This window comes from Ceratotherium simum, chromosome 8 (assembly GCF_057802395.1).
Source record: "Ceratotherium simum simum isolate JZ-2026a chromosome 8, ASM5780239v1, whole genome shotgun sequence".
NCBI lineage: Eukaryota > Metazoa > Chordata > Mammalia > Perissodactyla > Rhinocerotidae > Ceratotherium > Ceratotherium simum.
The window spans coordinates 53724135-53748323 of NC_141907.1; the positions used below are offsets into that span (position 1 = coordinate 53724135).

Genomic DNA, 24189 nt, shown 5'->3' on the forward strand with positions numbered 1-24189 from the left:
ACAAATTCTATGTTTTGTTTCTTGACTCAGTCTACCAGGCTACTCTTATCAAATGTGAGAAAACAATTTGCATGCAACATAAATAAAAAGCATGCAAACTTCTGAGTATTCTTTGATAGTTTATTTCTGGAGGTTCTAATGCCCCTCTAAGTCCTACCATCAAAGTCAAAAGAAACAAAAGAGATTATAACAGTGAACAATTATATGCCAACGAGTTAGATAATTCTAGGACAAATTCCAAGAAATACACAAATTACCAAAACTGATTCAAGAAGAAATAAACTATCTCAAAAGACCCATAACAAGAGAATGTATCAGTCTCAAAAGACCTATAACAAGAGAATGTATCAGTAATCAAAAAACTACCCAGAAAGAAAAGCCCAGATCCAGAAGGTTTCACTGCTGAATTCTACCAAGCATTCAAATACAAATTCTTCACAAACTCTTTAAAAAAATAGATTTCTTTTCAACTCGCTTTATGAAGCCAGTATTATCCTGACACCAAAACCAAACAAAGACATCACAAGAAAACTACAGACCAAAAAACTCAACAAAATACTAGCAAACTAAATCTAGTAATATATAAATAGAATTATACATCATGCCCAAATGAGATTTATACCAGAGATGCAAGCTTGGTTTAACATCCAAAAATCAATTAATGTAATACATCATATTAATAAGCAAAAATCACATGATCACCTCAAGAGCTGTAAAAAAAAGCCAACTAACAAAATTCAACACCTTTTCATAATAAAAACACTCAACAAACTAGAAATAGAAGGGAACCTCTTCAACCTGATAAAGGGCATCTATGTCAAAATTACAGCTAACAACATACCTAATGGTGAAGACTAGATGCTTCCCCTTTAAGATTAGGAACAAGACAAGGAAGTCTGCTACTGTTGCTTTTACTGAACATTGTACTGAAGACTTTAGCCAGGGCAACTAGTGAGAAATAGAAATAAAAAGCATCCATATTGAAAAAGAAGAGGTAAAACTATCTCTATTCACAAATGACATGATCTTGTACTTAGAAAATCCTAAAAAATCCACTAAAAAGCTACCAGAACTAATAAATGAATTCAGCAAGGTTGCAGGATACAGTATCAATACACAAAAATCAATTGTATTTCTATACACTTGCAATGAACAATCCAAAAGTAAAATTTAAAAAATAATTCCATTCACAATAGCATCAAAAGGAATAAAATACTTAAGAATGAATTTAACAAAAGAAGTGTAAAACTTATGTTCTGAAAACATTGTTCAAAGAAATTAATGATCTAAATAAATGGAAAAACATCCCACATTCACGATCAACAGACTTATTGTTAAGATGGCAATACTCCCCAAACTGATATACAGATTCAATGCAATCCCTCTTAGAATTGCAACTGATGCCTTTGCAGAAACTGACATACTGATTCTAAAATTTATATGGAATTGCAAGGGACTCAGAACAGCCAAAACAATCTTGAAAAGGAAGAATAAAGAGAACTCACACTTTCTGATTTCAAAACTTACTGTAAAGCAATGGTAATCAAGACACTGTAGTACTGGAATAAGAACTGACATACAGATCAACAGAATAAAACTGAGAATCTAGAAATAAATCCATATCTCTATGGTCAACTGATTTTTAACAACAGTGTCAAGGCCATTCAAAGGGGGAAAAAATAGTCTTTGCAACAAACAGTTATGGGACAACTGAAGAGTCACATCCAAAAGAATAAAATTGGGCTCTTCACAGCAAATACAAAAATTAACTCAAAAAGGATCAAAGACCTAAATGTAAGAGTTAAAATTATAAAACTCTTAGAAGAAAAGACAGGGGTAAATCTTCATGAACTTGGATTGAGCAAAGGATTCTTAGATGTGATACCAAAACTACAAGCAACAAAAGATAAAATAGATAAAGTGGAATTTATCAAAATTAAAAATTTTTGTGCTTCAAAGGACACCATCGAGACAGCAAAAAGCCACAAAATAGGAGAAAATATCTGCAAATCATTTATTCGACAAGGGACTTGTATCTAAAAAACATAAAGACCTCTTACAACTTAATAAAAAAAGACAACCCAATTAAAAATTAGACAAAGGATCTGAACAGATCTTTCTCTAAAGATATGCAAATGACCAATAAGCACATGAAAAGATGCTCGACATCATTAATCATCCAGGAAATGCAAATGAAAACCACAATGAGATACTATTACATACCAGTCAGGATGGCTATAATCAGAAAGTCAGGTAATAACAAATGCTGGCAAGAATGTGGAGACATTAGAACTCTTACACACTACTGGTAGGAATGTAAAATGGTGCAGATGCTTTGGAGAACAGTCTTGCAGCTCCTCAAACAATTAGCGTTACCATATGATTCAGCAATTCCACTCCTAGGTATACATCCAAGAGAAACGAAAACGTATGCCCATATAAAAAACTTATACACAAATGTTTATACCAGCATTATTCATAATAGCCAAAGGTAGAAACAACCTAAATGTCCATCAATGAACGAATGGATTAACAAAACATGGTATAAAACAAAATATTATTTGGCCATAAAAAGAAGTAAGTACTGATACATGCTACAACATAAATGAAACGTGAAAATATTACATGAACTGAAAGAAGCCAGTACAAAAAAACTCATACTACATGATCTCATTCAAATAGAAGTCTAGAATGGAGAAATCTATAGAGACAGAAAGTAGATTAGTGGTTGCTAATCTACTGTGGGGGAGAGGGCTATGGTGGAGAGGAACAGGGAGACGACAGCTAAAGGGTACTGGTTTCTTTGTGAGGTGATGAAAATGTTCTAAAATTGACTGTGTTGATGGTTTGCACCTATCTATGAATATACTAAAAACCACTGAATTGTACACATTTCATGAATGAACTGTATGGTATGTGAATTATCCCTCAATAAAGCTGCTAAAGAAAACTAATGTAGTGAGCTTGTTTCAACTGGCTTATAGAAATAATATAAAAATTAAGTGCTTTTATAAATTTAAAATGAGAGAAACTCAGGGGAAATTGCTTATGTTTTAAGTGCACTAGCACTTTAATTTTTTTTTTTCTTGAAAGGTTTTAATAGGGAAAAAGGGTGTTAGCTTATAGTTTAATTAATGACCATGGTTATTAGGTTACAAGAAGCAAAAAATATCACTTGCAAACAAGTTATAAGTTTTAATATCTGTTACATACTTGTATAGAGGAAAAGTAGCTCATGTAATATTTCTAATCAGGAAGAATCCTTAGACAAATCAGATTAATTCATTAATTTCGGCTTAAAAACTATTATCTGTCTCCTCTCTGATTTTACCACTGTGTGTGCGTGTGCATGTGTATATTCTCACAATATTCTAGTACTGAAAAGGTTTAGATTTATTTTCTCCCAAAAAACCCAATAAATTTTAATTCTTAAAATTCTTCCACTAGTTTTAATGGTCAGAATAACATCACTTCTTTGAACATCATAAAACATAAAATTATGTGCCCAACTAAGTTAAATAATAATAATAGGCAATGTCTTTTTTTAATTTTTTTTTTGTGAGGAGATCAGCCCTGTGCTAACATCTGCCAATCCTCCTCTTTTTTTGCTGAGGAAGACCGGCCCTGGGCTAACATCCGTGCTCATCTTCCTCCACTTTGTATGGGACACCGCCACAGCATGGCTTGCCAAGCAGTGCGTCGGTGCGCGTCCGGGATCCGAACCGGCGAACCCCGGGCCGCCGCAATGGAGCACGCGCGCTTAACCGCTTGCACCACCGGGCCAGCCCCAGTATGTCTTTTATAACAAGGAATTAATTCTTACAGTGCTATAAATTTTAAGTACTCAATGATCAGCTTAAATTGTGTTTTCAAAATCCTTATTTAAGACTTTAGATTAGTATTAAATTATGCTAATTAATAATCTTTGGATATGATAAATGAAAAGCAATAGGATATATCAGAATATATGAGGAAGCCATTTGGTTTAAAACTAATTTGGCCTGACCTTGTTTTTCCAAAAGGGGCTGACGTGGCCTGCTGAGCACTCATTGTACATCTGCTTTAAGCATTTACTATGTCCCAAAGACAAGAATGATGCCCTTAAAAATAGGGAGGTAACTTCCCCTCATATCATCATTTCATTAAGGATAAGCATCTATTCCTGGAAACAAGGGTTAATTACCAACCTGCTGTGCTCACCTTGTGACCACTGACCTGCTGATCACCGACCCGCTGTGCAAGTTAACTATCTTGTGAAAGTAGTAAGAGAGATATTCCTGTCATACGTGATGTATGCTCTTTATTCCAAGATGGTATATAACCACTCTGTGTACAGAGAGTACTCCACTTCTTTGGTGCCGTTCCTTCCTTAGCAAAGGAAGGCCCCCGACTATAGTCCTCAGACCTGGCTCATAATAAACTCACCCCAATTTTGACTTATAGATTGACTATGGATTATTTGCGTTACCAGATAACTGGACAATTCCTAAGATAAAAGATACAAAACTGGTTTCTAAACATAGTTTTAATTTACCTCTGTCTCATACATTTTAAAATGGCCATCAATTAATAGGCTAAAGGATGTACCAATGCCCTTGGATGTTAATATAGAATTCATGTCAGCCACTTTGAAAACAAGGTTAAAAGGCTTAGGTAATGTTTACTTGGGGACAGCAATAGCTAGGTAGTTCTTGATTGCCTATTTTCAAATATCCCCAGTACCTGGAGGAAACAGAAGTCAGTTGCTTTGAGGTTCAAAATACGTGACACTAGGCTAAAGATAACAATTACAGAGAAATGCAAATACATACACAAAGTAATGAATGTTTTGTATATCAAATGAATTCTTACACATTATTAAGAAAGTAGAATCAATACAAAATATATACTTTAATGATAAGGTTAATTGTGTTAAAGCTGATATCAAAAATTAAAATTTTTTATCTATTTATACATGTACATATGTTTAAACACATACAGATAAGCATATATTAAGATCAGTTTTTAAACAGCTTATCAACAAGAGAGAAAAAATCATTATAAAAGATGGATCTCTTAATATACCTTTTTGGCATCTCGGTCATGCTTTAAACCGTTTTTAACACAAGCTCCTCACTTCCAAAAAGGCTAACTCTTGTTACTGATGCACGTTTTAAATATTATCAATATAATCATTTGCCTGCCTTTAGGAACCCATGACATACTCATATTTTAACACAATAACCAGTTTTCTGTGACAAGCGTTTTTCTTGCCTTTCCTGAATACTGAACAATAAACTGTTAACATGCCTCTTATAAACGATCTTTGAGGTTTCCATAAGAACCACTTGGTAACCACAAAGACTTACCCTTCCCCTTTATGACAGGTAGAATATCAAAATTATTAACATGTTTGCTCTTCCATGCATATTCAGTAGCTTACTGACTACACAGGCTGACTAAACAAATGTCTCAAAAATCTCTCTATGAATCCAGATACCCAATAGGCTGTCTTAAGCAAACATCATAGCAACTATCAACTCTGGATATTTCTAATTGGACTAACTCCTCACTGTGCACAAAAGACAATATTTATTTTAGGAATACTAGCTTAGAATTTAGAATCTCAATGTAAGTCAATCTTACCTTAACATTTCTATCAACCCATAGCTAAGGCTTATCTGTCTTGTTTAATAAAACATTGATTTATTTTTATTAATACATTCAAGTAAAAACAATTGAACTACTAGTCAGAAGGCTTAGGTATCCAATGACACACTATTTAATCTATGAGGACCTTCCTCATATGTAAAAATGGAGCTAATAACTAACTATCCTATCCATCTGTCAAAAGTCTTATGCAAACAAGTTGATATAAATATAGGCACACTTCATTTTATTGTGCTTTGCAGGAATTACGTTTTTTACAAATTGAAGGTTTGTGGCAACCCTGTGTCAAGCAGGTCTATCGGCACCATTTTTTCAACAGCACTTGATTACTTCATGTCTCTAAGTCATATTTTGGTAATTCTTGCACTATTTCAAACTTTTCATTATTATTATATTTGTTATGGTGATCTGTGATCAGTGATCTTTGATGTTACTATTTTAATTGATTTGAGGTGTCACAAACCATGTCCATATAAGATGGCAAACTTAATTGATAAATGGTATGTATTGCAACTGCTCCGCCCACCAGCTATTCTTCCCACTCCTCTTCAGGCCTCCCTATAACTTGAGACACAAGAATATTGAAATCAGACCAATTAATAACTCTACAATGGCCTCAAAGTGTTCAAGTGAAAGGAAGAGTTGCACATCTCTCACTTGAAATCAAAAGCTAGAAATGATTAAGCTTAGTGAGGAAGGCATGTCGAAAGCCGAGATAGGCCAGTTAGGCCTCTTGCATCAAACCATTAGCCAAGTTGTGAATGCAAAGGAAAAGTTCTTGAAGGAAATTAAAAGTGCTGCTCCAGTGAACACACAAATCATAAGAAAGCGAAACAGCCTTATTGCTGATATGGAAAAAGTTTTAGTGGTCTAGACAGAAGATCAAACCAGCCACAAAATTCCCTTAAACCAAAGCTTAACTCGAGCAAGGCCCTAACTTTCTTCAATTCTATGAAAGCTGAGAGTGGTGAGGAAGCTGTAGAAGAAAAGTCTGAAGCCAGCAGAGGTTGGTTCATGACGTTTAAGAAAAGACGCTGTCTCCGTAACATAAAAGTGTAAGGTGAAGCTACATGTGCTGATGTTGAAGCAGCAGCAAGTTATCCAGAAGATCTAGCTAAGATAATTAATGAAGGTGGCTACACTAAACAACAGATTTTCAATGCAGACATAACAGCCTTATACTGGAAGAAGATGCCATCTAGGACTTTCATAGCTCGAGAGGAGAAGTCAATGTCTGGCTTCAAAGCTTCAAAGGCCAGGCTGACTCTCTTGTCAGGGTCACTAATGCAGCTGGTGACTTTTAAGTTGAAACCAATGCTCATTTACCATTCTGAAAATCCTAGGGCCCTTAAGAATTATGCTAAATCTACCTTGCCTGTGCTCTATAAATGGAACAACAAAGCTTAGATGACAGCACATCTGTTTACAACATGGTTTACTGAATATTTTAAGCCCACTGTTGAGACATACTACTCAGAGAAAAGTATTTCTTTCAAAATATTATTGCTCATTGACAATGCACCTGGTCACCCAAGAGTTCTGATGGAGATGTACAATGAGATTAATGTTGTTTTCATGCCTGCTAACACAATATCCACTCTGCAACCCATGGATCAAAGAGTAATTTCAACTTTCAAGTCTTACTACTTAAGAAATACATTTCATGAGGCTACTGCTGCCATAAATAGTGATTCCCCTGACGGATCTGAGCAACGTAAATTGAAAACCTTCTGGAAAGGATTCATCATTCTAGATGCCATTAAAAACATTCATGACTCCTGGGAAGACATTCAAAATATCAACATTAACAGGAGTTTGGAAGAAGCTGATTCCAACTCTCACAGATGACTTTGAGGGGTTTAAGACTCCAGTGAAGGAAGCAACTGCACATGTGGTAGAAATGGCAAGAGAACTAGAATTAGAAGTGGAGCCTGAAGATGGGACTGAATTGCTGCAATCTCAAGATAAAACTTTAATGGATGAGGAGTTGCTTCTTATGGATGAGCAAAGAAAGTGGTTTCCTGAGATGGAATCTACTCCTGGTGAAGATGTTGTTAAGATTACTGAAATGGCAACAAAGGATTTAGAATATTACATAAACTTAGTTGATAAAGCAGTGGCAGGGTTTGAGAGGACTGACTCCAATTTTGAAAGAAGTTCTACTGTGGGTAAAATACTACCAAACAGCACCATGTGCTACAGAGAAATTGCTCATGAAAGAAAGAATGAATCCATGTGGCAAACTTCCTTGTTTTATTTTAAGAAATTGCCACAGCCACCCAACCTTCAGCAACCACCACCCTGATCAGTCAGCAGCCATCAATATTGAGGCAAGACCCTCCACCAGCAAAAAGGTTATGACTTACTGAAGGCTCAGATGATGGTTAGCATTTTTTAGCAATAAACTATTTTTTAATTAAGGTATGTCCACTGTTTTTCTGGACATAATGCTATCACATACAATAGACTACAGTATAGTGTAAACGTAACTTTTATATGCACTAGGAAACCAAAAAATTTGTGTGATTCCCTTTATTGCAATATTTGCTTTATTGTGGTGGTCTGGAACCAAATCTGCAATACCTCTGAGGTAAGGCCTTTATGGAAATCTCATATAAGACAGAGAGGGCACTACAAGTCAGTAGGGGGGGAAATGCACTATTCAATAAACTGATTAGACAACTGATTATCTACATGGGGGAAAAAAATTTAGACCTCCTACTCCACATCAAAAATAAATTACAGATAGTTTAAAGAAGTAAATATAAAAAAAGGAAGTTAAAGTTTTTAGAATATAGAAAAATAGGTCTTTATGACTTTAGAGTCAATAAAACAGCAAATGCTCAAAACACTGAAGGCTGATAAATTCAACTACATTAAAATTATATCTTCCATAAGAAAGACACCATAGACAACCTTAAAAAGTGAAAAGACAAGCCACAAACTCAGAGCTATCTGTAATACATGTGACTCATTAAGGATTAGAAGCCAAAGTACAGGAGCCAGTCCCGTGGCTTAGTGGTTAAGTGTGTGCGCTCCGCGACTAGAGGCCCAGATTCGGATCCCGGGTGCGCACCGACCCACCACTTGTTGGGCCATGCTGAGGCAGCATCCTACGTACAGCAACTAGCAGGATGTGCAACTATAACATATAACTATCTACTGGAGCTTTGGGGAGAAAAAGGGAAAAAAAAAAGGAGGAGGATTGGCAATAGATGTCAGCTCAGGGCCAGTCTTCCTCAGCTAAAAGAGGAGGATTGGCATGGATGTTAGCTCAGGGCTGATCTTCCTCACTTTAAAAAAAAAAAAAAAAAAAGCCAAAGTATATAGAGTTCCTAAAAATCAATTCTAAGAAATATAGAAAAATGAGCAAAAGGTATTAACAAGCAATTTACAAGGAGTCAATCTATTTAAAAATGGGCAAGAAACAAACAAAAACATGTTTAACTGTTTAACGTCACTAATATATGGAAATGCAAATTAAATCCAGAGATACATCCCATTAGATCGACACATAATAACAAGTCTAACACCAACACATTTGGTAAGAACATGAAGCCATGAGAATTCTTCCACCATTCCTGCGGTGTTGTAAATTGGATCCAATTTGGAGAGCAATCTGGCAGTATTTAGGCAAGTTAAACATGTACATATCCTAAAATCCTGCAATTCTACTTCTTGGTATATATTATAGACAATCTCTTATACACGTGCACAGGAAGCATGTATAAAATGTCCAGTGAAAAATTGTTTTTAATAGTGAAAACTTAGAAAACCTTATCAAGAAACTAGATAAATACATTTTCACATACCCATACAAGGTGATACTATAATTCAACCAGCCACTTGTTTTTTTAAGTCCTGAGAGCTATGAAAGGATTTTACATTTTTCAAAGGTTACATTTTAAATGGTTAATTATCTACAAAATAGCCTCGACTATGCCTCTTGGCCAGCAAAGCCTAAAATATTTACTATCTGGCCCTTTAAGAAAAGTTTGCCGGGGCCAGCCCGGTGGCTGCACAAGCAGTTAAGTGCGCATGCTCCGCTGCAGCGGCCCAGGGCTCGCCGGTTCGGATGCCGGGCGCACACCGATGCACCACTTGTCAGGCCATGCTGTGGCAGTATCCCATATAAAGTGGAGGAAGATGGGCATGGATGTATGGATGTTAGCCCAGGGCCAGTCTTCCTCAGCAAAAAAAAAAAAAAAAAAAAAAAAGAGGAGGATTGGCAGATGTTAGCTCAGGACGGATCTTCCTCACAAAAAAAAGAAAAAAAAAGAAGTTTGCCAACCTTCACTATAAAGGAATGAAAATAAAACATTTATCAACACGAATAATCTCAAAAGTATACAATAAACAATGGAAAAAGCAAGTCACAGAAGGACAGGTATAGTATGAAACCATTTTTTAAAAGTTTTAAAACAAAACCACATACCATTTATATATAAAAGCACATGTAGGAAATGTATAAAAACATCCAAGAGAATGATAACTACCAAATTCAGTGTAGTGGCTACCTCTAAAAAGGGAAAGAGAGTAATGGGCTCAGCAAAGGTACACACGGGATTTCAATGGTCACTATGTTTTATTTCTTAAGCAAGGTCATGGGGAGTCAGGTGTTTTCATTTTTTTTTTGGTATACTTGAAATATTTCATAAAAAGAAACAATGAGAAAAGAGATATGAGAATGGTGTGAAAAAATTAGAATGTGTATGGGGTTTATTTTTGCACCATAATGACATACATTAATATATTCTAAGGCACTCTATCATTTATTTTGATACATCCCCAATATGCTGCAGTTTCTCACACATAATATGTATTATTTGTTGAATAAATGAAAGAATAAATGCTACATCAATAAGCAAAGATGCATAAGAATAATACTTAATTCACTAGGTTGTTAGGACTGACGAGAATTCATTGAAAGCACCTAGCAAATACTTGAATAAGCACTCGAAACATAACTATTATCATCTTAGGGGGAAAAGTATTAAGATGTATCCCTATTTACTGAAATCACATCAACCTCACTTAAAAGGAAGCAACTCGAACTGTACACTTAAAAATGATTAAGATGGTAAATTTTATATTGTATGTTTTTACCACAACAACAAAAAAAAGGAAGCAATTCCTAGGCAACAATAATACTTACCTTATTAAATTTATCACTCATATCCCACGTGCTATATATTATTCCCCATTTTAATATGAGGAAACAAATTCCGAGTACTACTTTGCCTGGGCAGAGCCTGGATTTACTACCAGGTCGGTAAGATTGCAGAGCCCTTTATGCTAATACTGCCCCTAAATGATTAAATAACACAGACAGACTATTAAATGCTGAACAACAAAAATAACTATATTGTACACATAACAGACATTACCCAGAATGATCAAGATTTTTCTTCTTGGCCAGGTCTGCTTCGTCACTTTCCACTGACTCTTTCTGGGAACAACTGGGAATTTCATCATGGTCAGTAATTCCTCCAGAATCTTTAGCATTTAAAAACTTCTGTGCTCTTGACCTGCCTTGAGTAGCTCTCTTCTGCCCTTTAAGTGGAATAGTTTTTTTCCCAACACTCTTAGACGACTGATTTGATTTTTTAACAGGTTTTTGTCTACTGTTGTGATACTCTGACAACTGATTTCTTATTGAAGAACTGCTATAAACAGGACCTGAAGAATTCAATGAAAACTTAAGGTTAGCATGTTATCCAGATTATCTGGCTCACTGGAATACTAACATCATTTCTATTTACATATAAACACACACACACAACAATCTCAGAAGCCACATTTTCAAATTAAATTTATAAACTATGTAGCTCTTCAATTTTTAGATACATGCACCAAATCCTTTAAATTTATCACACCCTTCCAAAACCACCCTCTGGTTCTGCCCACTACTCTTCTAGCCATCCTTAAGATCCTGGTATTCCTCAAGACTCCAGCTTCAGCTTTTCTCACTCTATGTACTTTCTTTGAGGGAATTATCTATCCATAACTTTAATTACTATCCACACGCTGATATCTATAACATTCACCTAACCCTCTTCTCCAAGAGCTGCCCCTCTGGTTTTGTTACTACCATAACGCAAAGTACAACTATCTACCCAGCCACCTAAATCAGAAATCTGAGTTATCCAAGACTCCTGTCCCTGCCCACAACCAATCCTTAAATCCTGTCAGTTCTACTTTCCTAATGCCTCTCAAATCCACTTCTTTCAAGCTCTCCTGCTTGTCATTAGCAGGGACCTTCATGATTTCTTACCTGGATTATTAAAACAGCCTCTTAACTAATCTCCCTTTCTCTAGCTTTGCTGTTCTTCAATACATTCTTCACACTGCTTCAAGAATCATCATTGGTAAACACAAGTTAGATCATTACAACCCTGCTTAAAATCTTTGTGATTATTTATAGCTTCAAGATTAAGTACAAATATTTTCAATATTAATTTATTCCTACATCTAGAATGCTTATTTCATTAACCACAACTCTCCACACTCCCCTCCAAACAAACAAACCAAAAAAAGCCAATAATGAACTATGTGCATTTCTCTAAAGCACTGGTTCCTAAAAAGTGGTCCTGAAACCGGCACGCTCAGCATCACCTGAGAATCTGTTTGAATTGCAAATTCTCAGGTCTCACCTCAGACCTACTAAATCAGAAACTCTTGTAGTAGGGTCCAGTAATTTGTGTTTTAACAAGCCCTCCAGATAATTCTGATAAAGCAATTTTAAAAAGGCTAAGCTCTCAGCTCCAGATCTCTGCACATGCTATTTCTGCTTGAAATATTCCATCCTTCGTCCTCACTCACTCAATCACTTAGCTGACTCCTAATTCATCCTTCAGGAAGCTTTCTCCAATTCCCTAGGCTAAATTAGGTAGTTTTCTCTCAACTCTTCAATAATGTTTATCATACATCTGACTGTTTACTTATCTCTCTCCCCCAGCAGACTGACAATTCCAGGAGACCAAGATTGGTGTTTTACTTATCTTTATATTCCCAACCCTAACACTAGGGGCAGGACTGTGGTGGAGCACGAATAGACTAGGGTGGAAAAAAAATTTTTTTTCCAGTTTCATTGACATATAATTGACATATAACATTGTGTAAGTTCAAGGTGCACAACATAATAATTGTGATATATGTATATATTGAGAAATGATTACCAGAGAGTAGATCTTAAAAGTTCTCATCATAAGGGAAAAAAAATTGTTAAGTAGGATGGAAAATTTAAGAAGGTACTTACTCTCAGAATCATGCAAGTACTGAACCTGAACTCACAGAACCCTGAGACGAAGTGCCTCCTTCAATTTTCCATTCTAGATTCCTCACTTGCCTCACTCTAGTCCTGGCCTTGCCTAACACCATTCCTGCCTCACAGAGGGGACTCAATAAATGTTTCTTGATATACATGAAAAAGCAGCAGGGCTACATGAGCACTACAGGTAGCTTGGTTTCTTGATTAGTGAAATAAACAATAGACCAAGAGTCAGGAAATCTGGGTTCTATTGTTTTCCATGACCTTAGGGGCAAGTCCTGTTGCTTCTCTGGGCTTCAGACTTAGTTTCTTCTTCCACCAGCTGAAGAAGTTTGAACTATATGAGCTTTAAGCATTCCTCTACTTTTGTGACTCCCTACTTGACCAGAAACCCAAAATCTGTTTCCAACTGCTACATAACTCTTTTTTGGTAAGTTTCAAAGTTCTAGTATGCTTATCCAAGCTCGATAAGATTTTTATTTACCCACATATTTATACACCCATCTACCATAGTTTCAGGCAACCTGGAGCAGAAAGGTGAGTCCTCCCAACTACTGTTACTGTAGTAGTTAACCTTTTAACAGCAGTAGTTAACATTTTAATACTTAATCCTTATAACAACTTAATGAGGTAGAAGTATTGATAACTTTACAATACGTTACAAAGTGAGAAACTGAACAAAGTAATCTAACCAAACTGGAGGAATCATAATTTAAACTCAGACCTAACTTCAAAATCCAAGGAGGCCTGCGGCAGAATAAATATTTCTTGCTGCTATCACTCAAAGATCCCAGTGATTCAATAATTCACAGCAACAAGGCCTCAAAGATGTAGTGCCATACTTGTACTAGTCTCTCATTTGTTGATCTAAATGCCCCACAGCCAACAGTACCTGCATTTGTAAATGTTACCTTATCGTCTACCAATCTTTTCATGATCATTGCCTTTAAAATACCGAAAATTTTTCCAAAATAATAAATGTTTCATATTGTACAGAAAGAGTTGGCAAAGCAGGCCTAAGAATACTATCCCTAGAAAGGCCTGCTTGCAAAGTTAGCCCTTGGCTAGCATGTGGGAACCCGAATTTCAGAAGGGTTCCCATCATTTCCTAAATAATAAATGTGGTTTAGTGTGCCTAAACTGCTTGTGCAAAAAATATGGTTTATGCCAAATATTTGCTTTCCTTCAGGGGGTATGGAACTTTAGTTCCCAGGCAGAGGGTGCCTAGGTGACCACCCCCAATAAAAATCTTGAGCACTAACTCTCTAATGAGTTTCCCTGGTAGATGACATTTCACACACTTATCACAAGTCACTGCTGGAGGAATTAAGTGTCTCCTGTACAAATCCACTGGGAGAGGACTGCTGGAAGCTTGCGCCCAATTTCCTTCGGACTTTGCCCATGTACTTTTTCTCTGCTGATTTTGCTCTGTATCCTTTCGCTGTAAGGAAACTTCAAACTACATTATCGCCTCTCTCACTTCACTTTTACTGATGAACCTGCTTACTATTTCAGTGAGAAAACAAAACTGGTCAGACGAGTACATCTTCATCTTCCCACCATCAACGCTACCAACCTATTTCCATCTGTCCCCATATACTCTGCCTTTCCTCTTTTACATGATATACGGTCCTTGCTCCTGTCTAAGGCTAACCCTTATAACTGTGTGCTAGATCACACCCACTCCTTGCTTACTCAAGACAGTGATCTTTTATTTATCCTCTGCCTTTCTAAAAGGTCATTTTAATGAGCAGATAAGCTGATGTAATATCTTGTACATTAAAAAAAAGACCTTCTCTTGACCCTACATCTGCTATGCCCTCTTATCTTATTGTCTCTCCTTCCTCATTTCCTACTCCCTCTTGAACCCACTCCAATCAGGCTTTTGATCTCATCATTCCACAGAAACCACTTTTATCAAGATGACCAACAATCTCCATGTTTCCACAACCATACTGTCAATTCTTAGCTCCCACCTAATTCAGGCCACCAGCAGTATTTAAAACAGTTCATAATTTTATCCTTAAAATGCTTTCATTACTTTACTTCCATAACCCTAAGTTCTCCTCATTTTCCTTTAATTTCACTAACTGCTCCTTTCCGTCTCTTTTGATGGATCTTCCTTCCCCTTCCTGACTCCTAACACCGGAGTCTCCCAGGACTCAAACCTTGGCTTTCTTTCTTTTCCAGGTACAGTCTATTACTAGGTAATCTCAAGCAGTCTCAAAGTTTTAAATATCATCTATATATTGATAACTCCCTAATTATATGTTCTCCCAGATCTTTACCCCTAACTTTAGACTCATTTATCAGGCGATCCCCTCAATATACCCACTCTGATATCTAATTAACACACTACAACCTGAAATCTTGATATCCTTCCCAAATCTGCTTCTCTAATATCTTTCCTCATCTGAGTAAACGGTAGCTCCATTCTTGTTCTGGCAAAAAATACTGAGTCATCCTAGACTCCTGCTTCTCTCTCACTCCAATCCATCAGTACTTCCTGTGAGTTACCTTCAAAAAACATCTTGAATCCAATCACTTCTCATCTCTTCCCTCCAATAATCTCCTAACTAGTCTTCAGGCTTCCACTTTTGCCCAGCCCTAATTTCCTCCCCACATAGCAGTAAGAATAATCCTTTTAAAAGATGAGTCAATCAGATCACTTTATTGCTTAAAATTTTCCAGGAAATGAGGAAATCAGGAAATCAGGCTTCCTATATACTTCATCTAAACTCTTTATCACAGCTTGTCTCTCTGACTTCACCTCCCCTGGCTTACTCTTCTTCAGCCATATAGGCCACCTTGGCGTCCCTCAAACATGCCAAGCATGCCCCATTAGCACCTTTACAAATACTATTCCCTTGGTCTGGAATGCTCCATACCAAATTATCTGTATGGTTCCCTTCTTCACTTTAGTCATATATGTACTGTGAAAGACCATAATGGACTCTCATTGCTATCTTTTATAAAAACAGTATTCTGTTCTATCCTCCTATGCACCCCCACCCCTGCCACCTACTTCTCATCTCTATCCTTTATCTGCTTTATTTTTCATTACCTATCACTGCATGAATTATATCTATATTGTTGGTCTTCCCCCAGTAGAATATAAGTGCCACGAGAGCAGGGGTTTCTTGCTTTTGGTTTTTCCACAGCTGTATGTATGCTTGTATCCAGAATACTGTATATGGTAGAGCCTCATTGAGTATCTTCATAATTAACTAATTTAATATTTCTATTGATGACCCAATTTAACTTTGTCCTCATGAGAGTTTCTCCAGAGAATAGCAGTATAAATTAAACATAAAGCCTCTTAAAGAATGATTTTTGGGGAGCTCCCGATGAACTTAATTTAAATAAAAATACTTACTCTGCTCTGATTGCACCACCCACCAATTAGATGGACGCCTGGAAATTCTTCGACTTCTCGTGACAGTTGAAGTCACTTCTTCAGGTACAAGTTTGTTTTTCTTCGACTCATTTGAAAAATGTTTCTTTTTACCTTTCTTATCTTTTTTCTGATTCTCTGAATGAGGAACACTGGTGCTACTTTTCTTGCTTCCTAAAATAAGGAAAACCATAAAAACAACTCACAATCTACAGAACCAGAGTTTTCAGAAAACCACAACAGATTAAAAACAAAAAAAAAACTTTCAACTATAGGAACTTCTTAAATTTATCCTGTGGGCTTCTTTTTATCTCTATTTTTTAAGTCACATGTTCTCAATAAGATCTCTAACTTTCTGTCAGTTAAATGCAAACTTTTCACATTACTTGATAACTAACATAGACTCCTAAGCCAAAAAAACAGGTATACACTGAAAAGGAAAAATGAAATATATCGCTCCTCCCACCTACTTACCAATGTCCCAAATAAAAAAAGGTAACTACTGCTGCTTTTCTGTTTTGAAATAATTCATGATTTTTGTCAATCTTATTTTTGGAAGAGGAGATTTAAGGTGAGTTTTCTATAAAGAGATCTTTTCTATATGAAGGAAAAAGGTTGTTTCTGTGAATAGAATTTAAAAAGAGAAAACAGAATGAAAAGAAACAATGGATATGGCAAGCAATAAATAGTTAATGAAAAGGTCTGGCATCAGTAGTAATTTCATTTTACTACAAAGGCAAATAAATGGGTAAGAAAAGAATCTAAGAGAAAGGACAGATAAATTCTAATTTTGTTTTTGTGACTGACAACTAGGAAGAGGAGGAAATCAGGGAAATAAAGGCTATTTTAATACAAATATTGCAGCTGAGAAGGGCACAACCACCAAAATGGGTTTGATAATGGAGAATTTCTTTTTTTAAGAAACAGATTTAAAACATTAGATGCTATCAGACAAAAAATGGAAAATTTTCTTGACCATTAAATACATCAAGAAACCAGCATTTATTAAGCACTTGAGGTAAGATTTCTATGGAGTCCAAAGAAGAGATTAAAATCCAAGTAGGAAACATTCATAGAGTAAATAAATTGCATAAAGGTATCTAAGACTAACAGAGCAGGCATTATATATAATCACGTAATTAAGCATTAAACTCTACAGAATAAAAAGAAAAGAAGAAAGAATATAATAGGGGCTGAAAGCTGGAAATAGGGAAAATACAAAACTAGAGCTTTCACTAAAAAGGTAAATTTGGGGAAATAACTCAGAGATGATATCTAATGCAAAGGAATAATTTTCTCAAGGTGTGAATATAAAGGAAGAGCAAAGGGCAAACTATTAAACTTGGAGAATATGGAGAGAGTCACCAAAATTTATAGGTGAAATGAGGAAAAGTAATCAATAAAGAAGATATAGAAAGAAATCAAAGAAATAGGGAGGAGAACCAGAATGTTACAGTATGAGAAATTAACTAGTGCTTAGTTAGGCTGGAATGAAAACTGCATCTTAGTCATCTTTACTATCTATATAATATAACATTGTGTTTGGCACATAGGCTCTCAATAAATACACATTGAAATAATGAATTCAGGTTGAAGTCAGTATTGCACTAGGCAATGAAATTGGCAAAAGTGCTACCCAACATGAGCTATTTTAGGTACTATCTAGATTTTTGATACTCAAAGTATGACTCACAGACCAGCTATATCAGCATCACCTGAGGGAGACTGTTTAGAAATACACATCTTGGGCCCCACCCCAGACCTACCTAAATCAGTTTATTAATCAGTATTTTAACAAGATCCTCAGGGAATTCAAACGCACATGCAAGTTTGAAAAGCACTGTTCCAGGTGATTTGGTCATTCTCTCAGTTAAATTTGATTGGGGGAACAGAAGGATAGAGGAGGAAATGAGCTAAATTATGTCAAAACCCCTTACAGCAGTATATCACTCTCTAATTCTATTCTGAGAATACGTTGCAGGATTCGGCAATACTTTGAATTTAAGATAAAGAAAACTGGGCCGGCCCTGTGGCTTAGCGGTTAAGTGCGTGCTCTCTGATGCTGGCGGCCCGGGTTCGGATCCCGGGCGCACACCGGGGCACCGCTTCTCCGGCCACGCTGAGGCTGCATCCCACATACGGCAACTAGAAGGCTGTGCAACTATGACATACAACTATCTATTGGGGCTTTGGGGGGAAAATAAATAAATAAATCTTTAAAAAAAAAAAAAGATAAAGAAAACTGATTCATGCTTATAAAAGAAGTATAAGAAAAATATTAGCTTTAATGATACTGAACCAGGCCCAAAAATTTGATGAAAAAGGAAAGAATGTACTTTACCAATATTGTGCTTAATAAGAGTAACAACCAATATTCGAAGTGATGAGAATGGGAGATATTAGAAGAGCCACAACTGACAAAGTAAAACGAGACAGAAAAGATCTTTTAGGGAGTAGATATAGAAAATAATAAAGAGTCAATTTACAAAACACTAAAGCAAGTATAGAGAACTTTCAACGTGGTTGCCTTGCCACTGATTAGTAGTTTAAGGAATCATCTGTACAACTGCAAGAATCCTCACCAATGAGCATCATTTTCCTGCCCCCATATCTCCACCCTCGTCTCTCTTCTCCAACTCCATTTCCTCCATTTCTCCTCTTTTTTCTCTTCCCTTATGTTTGTCAAAAATATCCTCAGGAACTGCTCCAACAAATGAAAGGTGTTCATGATGACAGAGATTACTGTCCATAATCATAAATCAACTTCTAAAAAATCAACATGAACAATGATTTAAGGGAAAAGATTCTGAAGGGAAAAATGCCATCACCAAAGACTTATTTGGACGATGATACGGAGAAACAATATCATACCAAGTCAAAAACAAACCAATTAATAAAATCATCTCAGAAATCAGTTCCAGATCAGGAAAGGTTAGAAACTGAATGACAAAGAACTTAGCAAACTAATAAACAAGAACACAATACAGAAGATACAATTGATATATGAACAGTTGGTAATGTGAAGAGAGTTGACTTAGAACTGAGGGGAAATATGTCATAAGTAGGGCAACAGCTAGAAAAAGAGGTGACTTTTAAGTGATAAATTTCTACAACTGTAGAAAATTTTGCATATTTACATGCAAAAGAGTAGGATTCTGAAAGTGCGATATATTTTAATGAACACAGCAAAATTACTCATCCAAAACAGAGTAATACTTCTGTCACTGGTAATAATGTATTCCAATGACCCAGAGAGATGATAAGTGCTAAGGCTAAGATCTGGGGACTATTTTAGGAATAGAACAGATATAGTCCCTGTTCTTGTGGAGCTTTCAGTCTAGATTCTAGAGTGAAAGACAGAAATTCTCCAAGTAATTATAAGTTTGATAAAATGGAAAGGGTACTATTGGAGCATATGTAGGAACATATCGGGGTGGGGGATAATATTCAAGGAAAGTGATATTTAAACTGAGTACAAAGCTTGGTAGTGGACCCAGGGTACACTTAGGAAAAATTTTCTAAGCAAAAGGAACAGCATATTAAAAGACCCACAGGTGAGAAAGTGGTCTCTTAGAACTGGAAGAAATTCATTATAAGGCAACCCAGGGAGATGAATCTGGAGAGGTAGAGAGAAGCCAGAGGGTATGTGCATAAACTGCTACAATAATCTAAGAAATAAATGACCCTAGCTTGGCTAAGAGGAGTAGCAGGAGGAATGGACAGAAGTAACAGATTTGAAAGCTACTTAGAAAGAAGTCAAAAGACTTACTGATTTCATATGGGTTGCTAGATAAAGGAAAGAGGAGTTAAAGATGACTTGGGTTTCTTTCTTGAGCTACTAGGTTTATTATGGCTCCATTTATGAAGATACTGAAAACTAAAAGAGGATTAGTTTTCAATATGTTCAGTTTGAGAAGCCTGTGAGACATCAAAAGTAGAAAAGTCAATTGGCTCAACACAAGTCATCAGTTTAGACATTACGAATTTGTCAAGTGCCTTTTGAATTAAAGGAAAATTATCTTCAGAGTAAAAATATCTTTGGAATTAAACTGTCTTCATATTATTAATCTTTGAAACTGATATGGCTGGCAGAATAATGGCCTCCCAAAGATGTACTCACCCTAATCACAACATCTGTGAAAACATTAACTTACATGCACAGCAAGAAATTTTGCAGATGTGATTAAGGTTATAAACTTTGAGATGGGATATTATCCTGGATGATCCAGGCTGGCCCAATCTAACTACAGGTGTCCTTAAAAAAAGCTGTGGTTAGAGAGAGATGAGACAATGAACGAAGAGGCAAGAGAAACTCAAAATGTGAAAAGGCTGGCATTTTTGGTTTTGAAGATGCAAGAGGGGAGCCATGATTCAAGGAAAATAGGTGACTTCAAGAGGCTGGAAAAGGCAAGGAAACAGATTCTCTCCTAGAACCACGAAAACGGAATGCAACTTTGCCAACACCTTGATTTTAGCCGAGGGAGATTCGTTTTAGACTTGTGACCCACAGAAGTGTAACATAATAAATGTATGTTGTTTTAAGCCACTAAGTATGTAGTAATTTGTTATGACAGGAATAGAAAATTAACAAAATTTGTATGAAAATTAATCAGAATGCTATATTCACTAACCAATCTAGATGAAGAATTTAATATCTGTGAAAATTAGTGTCCAAATACTCAACAAATGTTTAACATTTATAATTAAAGAGAGTATCCTTCAAGTACACTTTCTTGATATAATATTTTTTCCTAACAAACTATGGATAAATTCTGTACCTTCAAATTTTGTGAATTCATATTTTACTTAAGGGACTAGTACGAAACAAACTTTCTTGTAATTTAACTATCACCCTCAGTTTAGTCAGATTCTTTGTGTTGTGCTTTCTTAAAATGACCAAGGAAGCAAAAAAATAAAGAACAATTCCAATGAAAAGAATATAGGACATGTCTGACATTTACAAAAGAGGTCCACAAAATGGAAAAGGTGGCTTTTTTCCTTTTATTTTAAGCAGTATTTTTCAAATATACAAAGGCACACATAGACAGAATTGAAATCTGACAACTATTATTTCAGGTGATATAAAGTCTCTGTTACAGACTACAAGAAGCTACAGAAAAATCAAGCGAGTTGGAATTGAGTTATATGTAAAATAAAGAGATTCTTCAAAAAAGCCTGTAGGCTTTTGAGGCTTTGTAGATTTACGTTTGCTTTGCCTACTTCCCAAAGCTAAGTAGGGATATCATAAACATAAAGTGGTGGAATAACGTTCATAGTTATATTTAATACAAACACTTACCCACAGGTGGAATCTGTTTTTTGGAAATACGAACATTTCTCATCTCTTCGTACTCTTCCATATTTCTGTCTGAATTTCTTTGTAACTTGTCTTGGGCAACATGTGGCATATTTACATTTTTATCTTTGGAATGTTCCATATCAACCTGTTCTTCAACTACATTGGCCTTAAATTTTCTTCTCTGATTTTCTTTTCTGGTCCTTTTGTTTCCAGATGATTTTTCTGCATTCTCAGAATACATTTCATGTTTTGTACATCTACCATCATTTTCCATTTCATCTTTCAAAGCACAGCTCCTGCACAGTATTCTTTGTTCCGAGGGCTGAGATTTCTCTCCTTGGTGAGCTTTACCAGAATGTCTGTCACTTCTCAAAGTCATAGGTGATAAATTGTGATGTTTTTCTGTTGACTTCTTACTTTGAAGGAGTGCAGTGCTCTCAGCAAGCGATACTGTGCATTGTTTCAGAGGCCCAGCCTTTCTTGGTATGGTAATCCAAGATCGACTGGCAAAACTTCTATCTGATTCATCAATTATAAATTCATCCTCTAACAACTTCATATCATTTGCAGGAGATGAATGAGGTGGAGTAGTTGCTATATGCCTAACAATAGGACTAAAACAAGATGTTACAATAAATAATAGCTCAAAAAAATAAAGCTTTTACCTTTGCTTAGTGAAGAAAATAATTTATACAGAAAATAAAATCTATATAACTTTTAAAAAGTAGTTCAAGTCTCAATTTTCCCTTACCCTTAAAAATCTGCCCTCCTTTTACATTTTTAAAATAGCTGATCACACTCATTTATAACACTAAGAGGATCATAGAAATTTAGAGCTGGAAGCAAGCATAGACATCAACTAATTTGATGCCCCCCCAACCATTATATATATTAAAATGCTGAAACCCAGAGATGTGTAAATATAGCCCAGATACACTGACTGACACTCCAAAAATGCATGCCATTATTATATATAATGTTATATTAAATTATATGTTTGTATAGATGTTTCATGGGGCCTGAATTTCTTCACATCCAAAACAAGGGTGGAAAAGTTTATTTCTGAGACACCTTCAAGTCTAATATTCTAAGAAAACACTACTAAATTATACACTGAATTACATTATGTCAAAATTCATTCCAAGTTTGAATAATTCACACACATTTTCCTATGTTTTAATATTGTAATCACGGTATAGAAATAAATGGAGTGTATCTAGACAGGTAAGAGCATGGGGATTAAACAGCCCCTCTTCCAAGTAGTTGGGAAAGCTTTCTAGAGAAGGAAGGAATTATTCAAAGGACAGTAATCTGATGAACTCATTTTGCATCTCCTTCCTTTTTATGTCAACAGCCTTGAGCAAACCACATACTGAAATGAGATATGCAAAAGTAAACACTTAGGGTAAACATCTAAACTCCAGAGCTAGCCATATGCACTCCTTTTTCTGCCTTTTTCGGTTGGATAAGGATGCTTAACTATTTTTAGACATAGTAGAAGCAAAGCTAGAATGGAAGAATTGGATTATGAGTCTGGCTTTTTTTTCTTTTTATTAAGATATACAAAAAGATTATGAAAATGCCTTCTCTACTCTTCTCATTTCAAACCCCTAATAAATCTTACAATGTAAAATAGTATATAAATTGCTAAGAAATATACTGTCTTAAATAGGCAGAGTTTTACAAGTTTATATAATTAGAAAACTCTAGAAAATCTAATAAAAAACAAACCCAGTATAAACAGAAGACCACAATAAATGAATGATTGAGCAGAAATATTATTTTTCAACATTTAAAGAAATAACCAATCTGTTATAAATAGGTTTAACTTGCCTTGTTGTATATTATTTGTAATATCTATTAGTTCTCTATTAGTATATGAAGAAGTAATGCTAAGAACTTAAAAATGAAGCCTTCCCAAACCAGCCAAGAACTCTCCAAATCTGCTCCTCTATTCTACTTCAAGGGACTTCCATAACTTCAAGACTATTCAAACCAAAGATATCCTTAGGAAACAACCTTCATACTTGCTATAGACGGAATGTTTGTGTTCCTCCCAAATTCATAAATTTGAAAGCTAATCCCCAGTGTGATAGTATTTGAGGGTGTGGCCTTTAGGAGGTGATTAGCTCATGAGGGGAGAGTGTTCACGAATGAAATTAGTACCCTTACGAAAGAGGCACCAGAGAGCCCCCTCACCACCTTCTAGCATGTGAGGTTATAGCAAGAAGATAGCCATCTATGAACCAGGAAGTAGACCTCAACAGACAATGAATGTGCTCAAGGCTTGATCTCGGACTTCACAGCCTGTAGAACTGTGGGAAATAAATTTCTATTGTTTATAAGCCACCCAGTCTATGGTAGTCTGTTATGGCAGCCCATATGGGACTAAGACAACACTATTAAAGTTTAGAATAGAGAAAGATGACTTCTGGCTAGGTGGAAAAATCAAGAAAGACTTTGTGGCATTTGAGCTGGATCTTGAAGGATGGATAAGATTTGGTCATGAGGAAATGCAAGAAAGACAATCCAGAAGGAAGAGCATAAGCAAAAGCAAGGAAGCAAGGAAGCACCAGG

The 24189-nt window shown here is 35.8% G+C and overlaps 1 protein-coding gene across 2 annotated transcripts in view; it reads right to left on the bottom strand.

Annotated features, from left to right (window-relative positions):
* Positions 1–24189, bottom strand: part of CENPC (centromere protein C) — a 73434-nt gene that overhangs the window by 23582 nt on the left and 25663 nt on the right. For both annotated transcript variants that reach the window (XM_087434393.1, XM_014787648.2), the window contains exons 8-10: positions 21613–22226; positions 16296–16487; positions 11037–11328 (exon numbers count right to left, since the gene is read on the bottom strand). In XM_087434393.1, the coding sequence (XP_087290519.1) occupies positions 11037–11328; positions 16296–16487; positions 21613–22226 (1098 nt within the window). The remainder of the gene's footprint in view (positions 1–11036; positions 11329–16295; positions 16488–21612; positions 22227–24189) is intronic.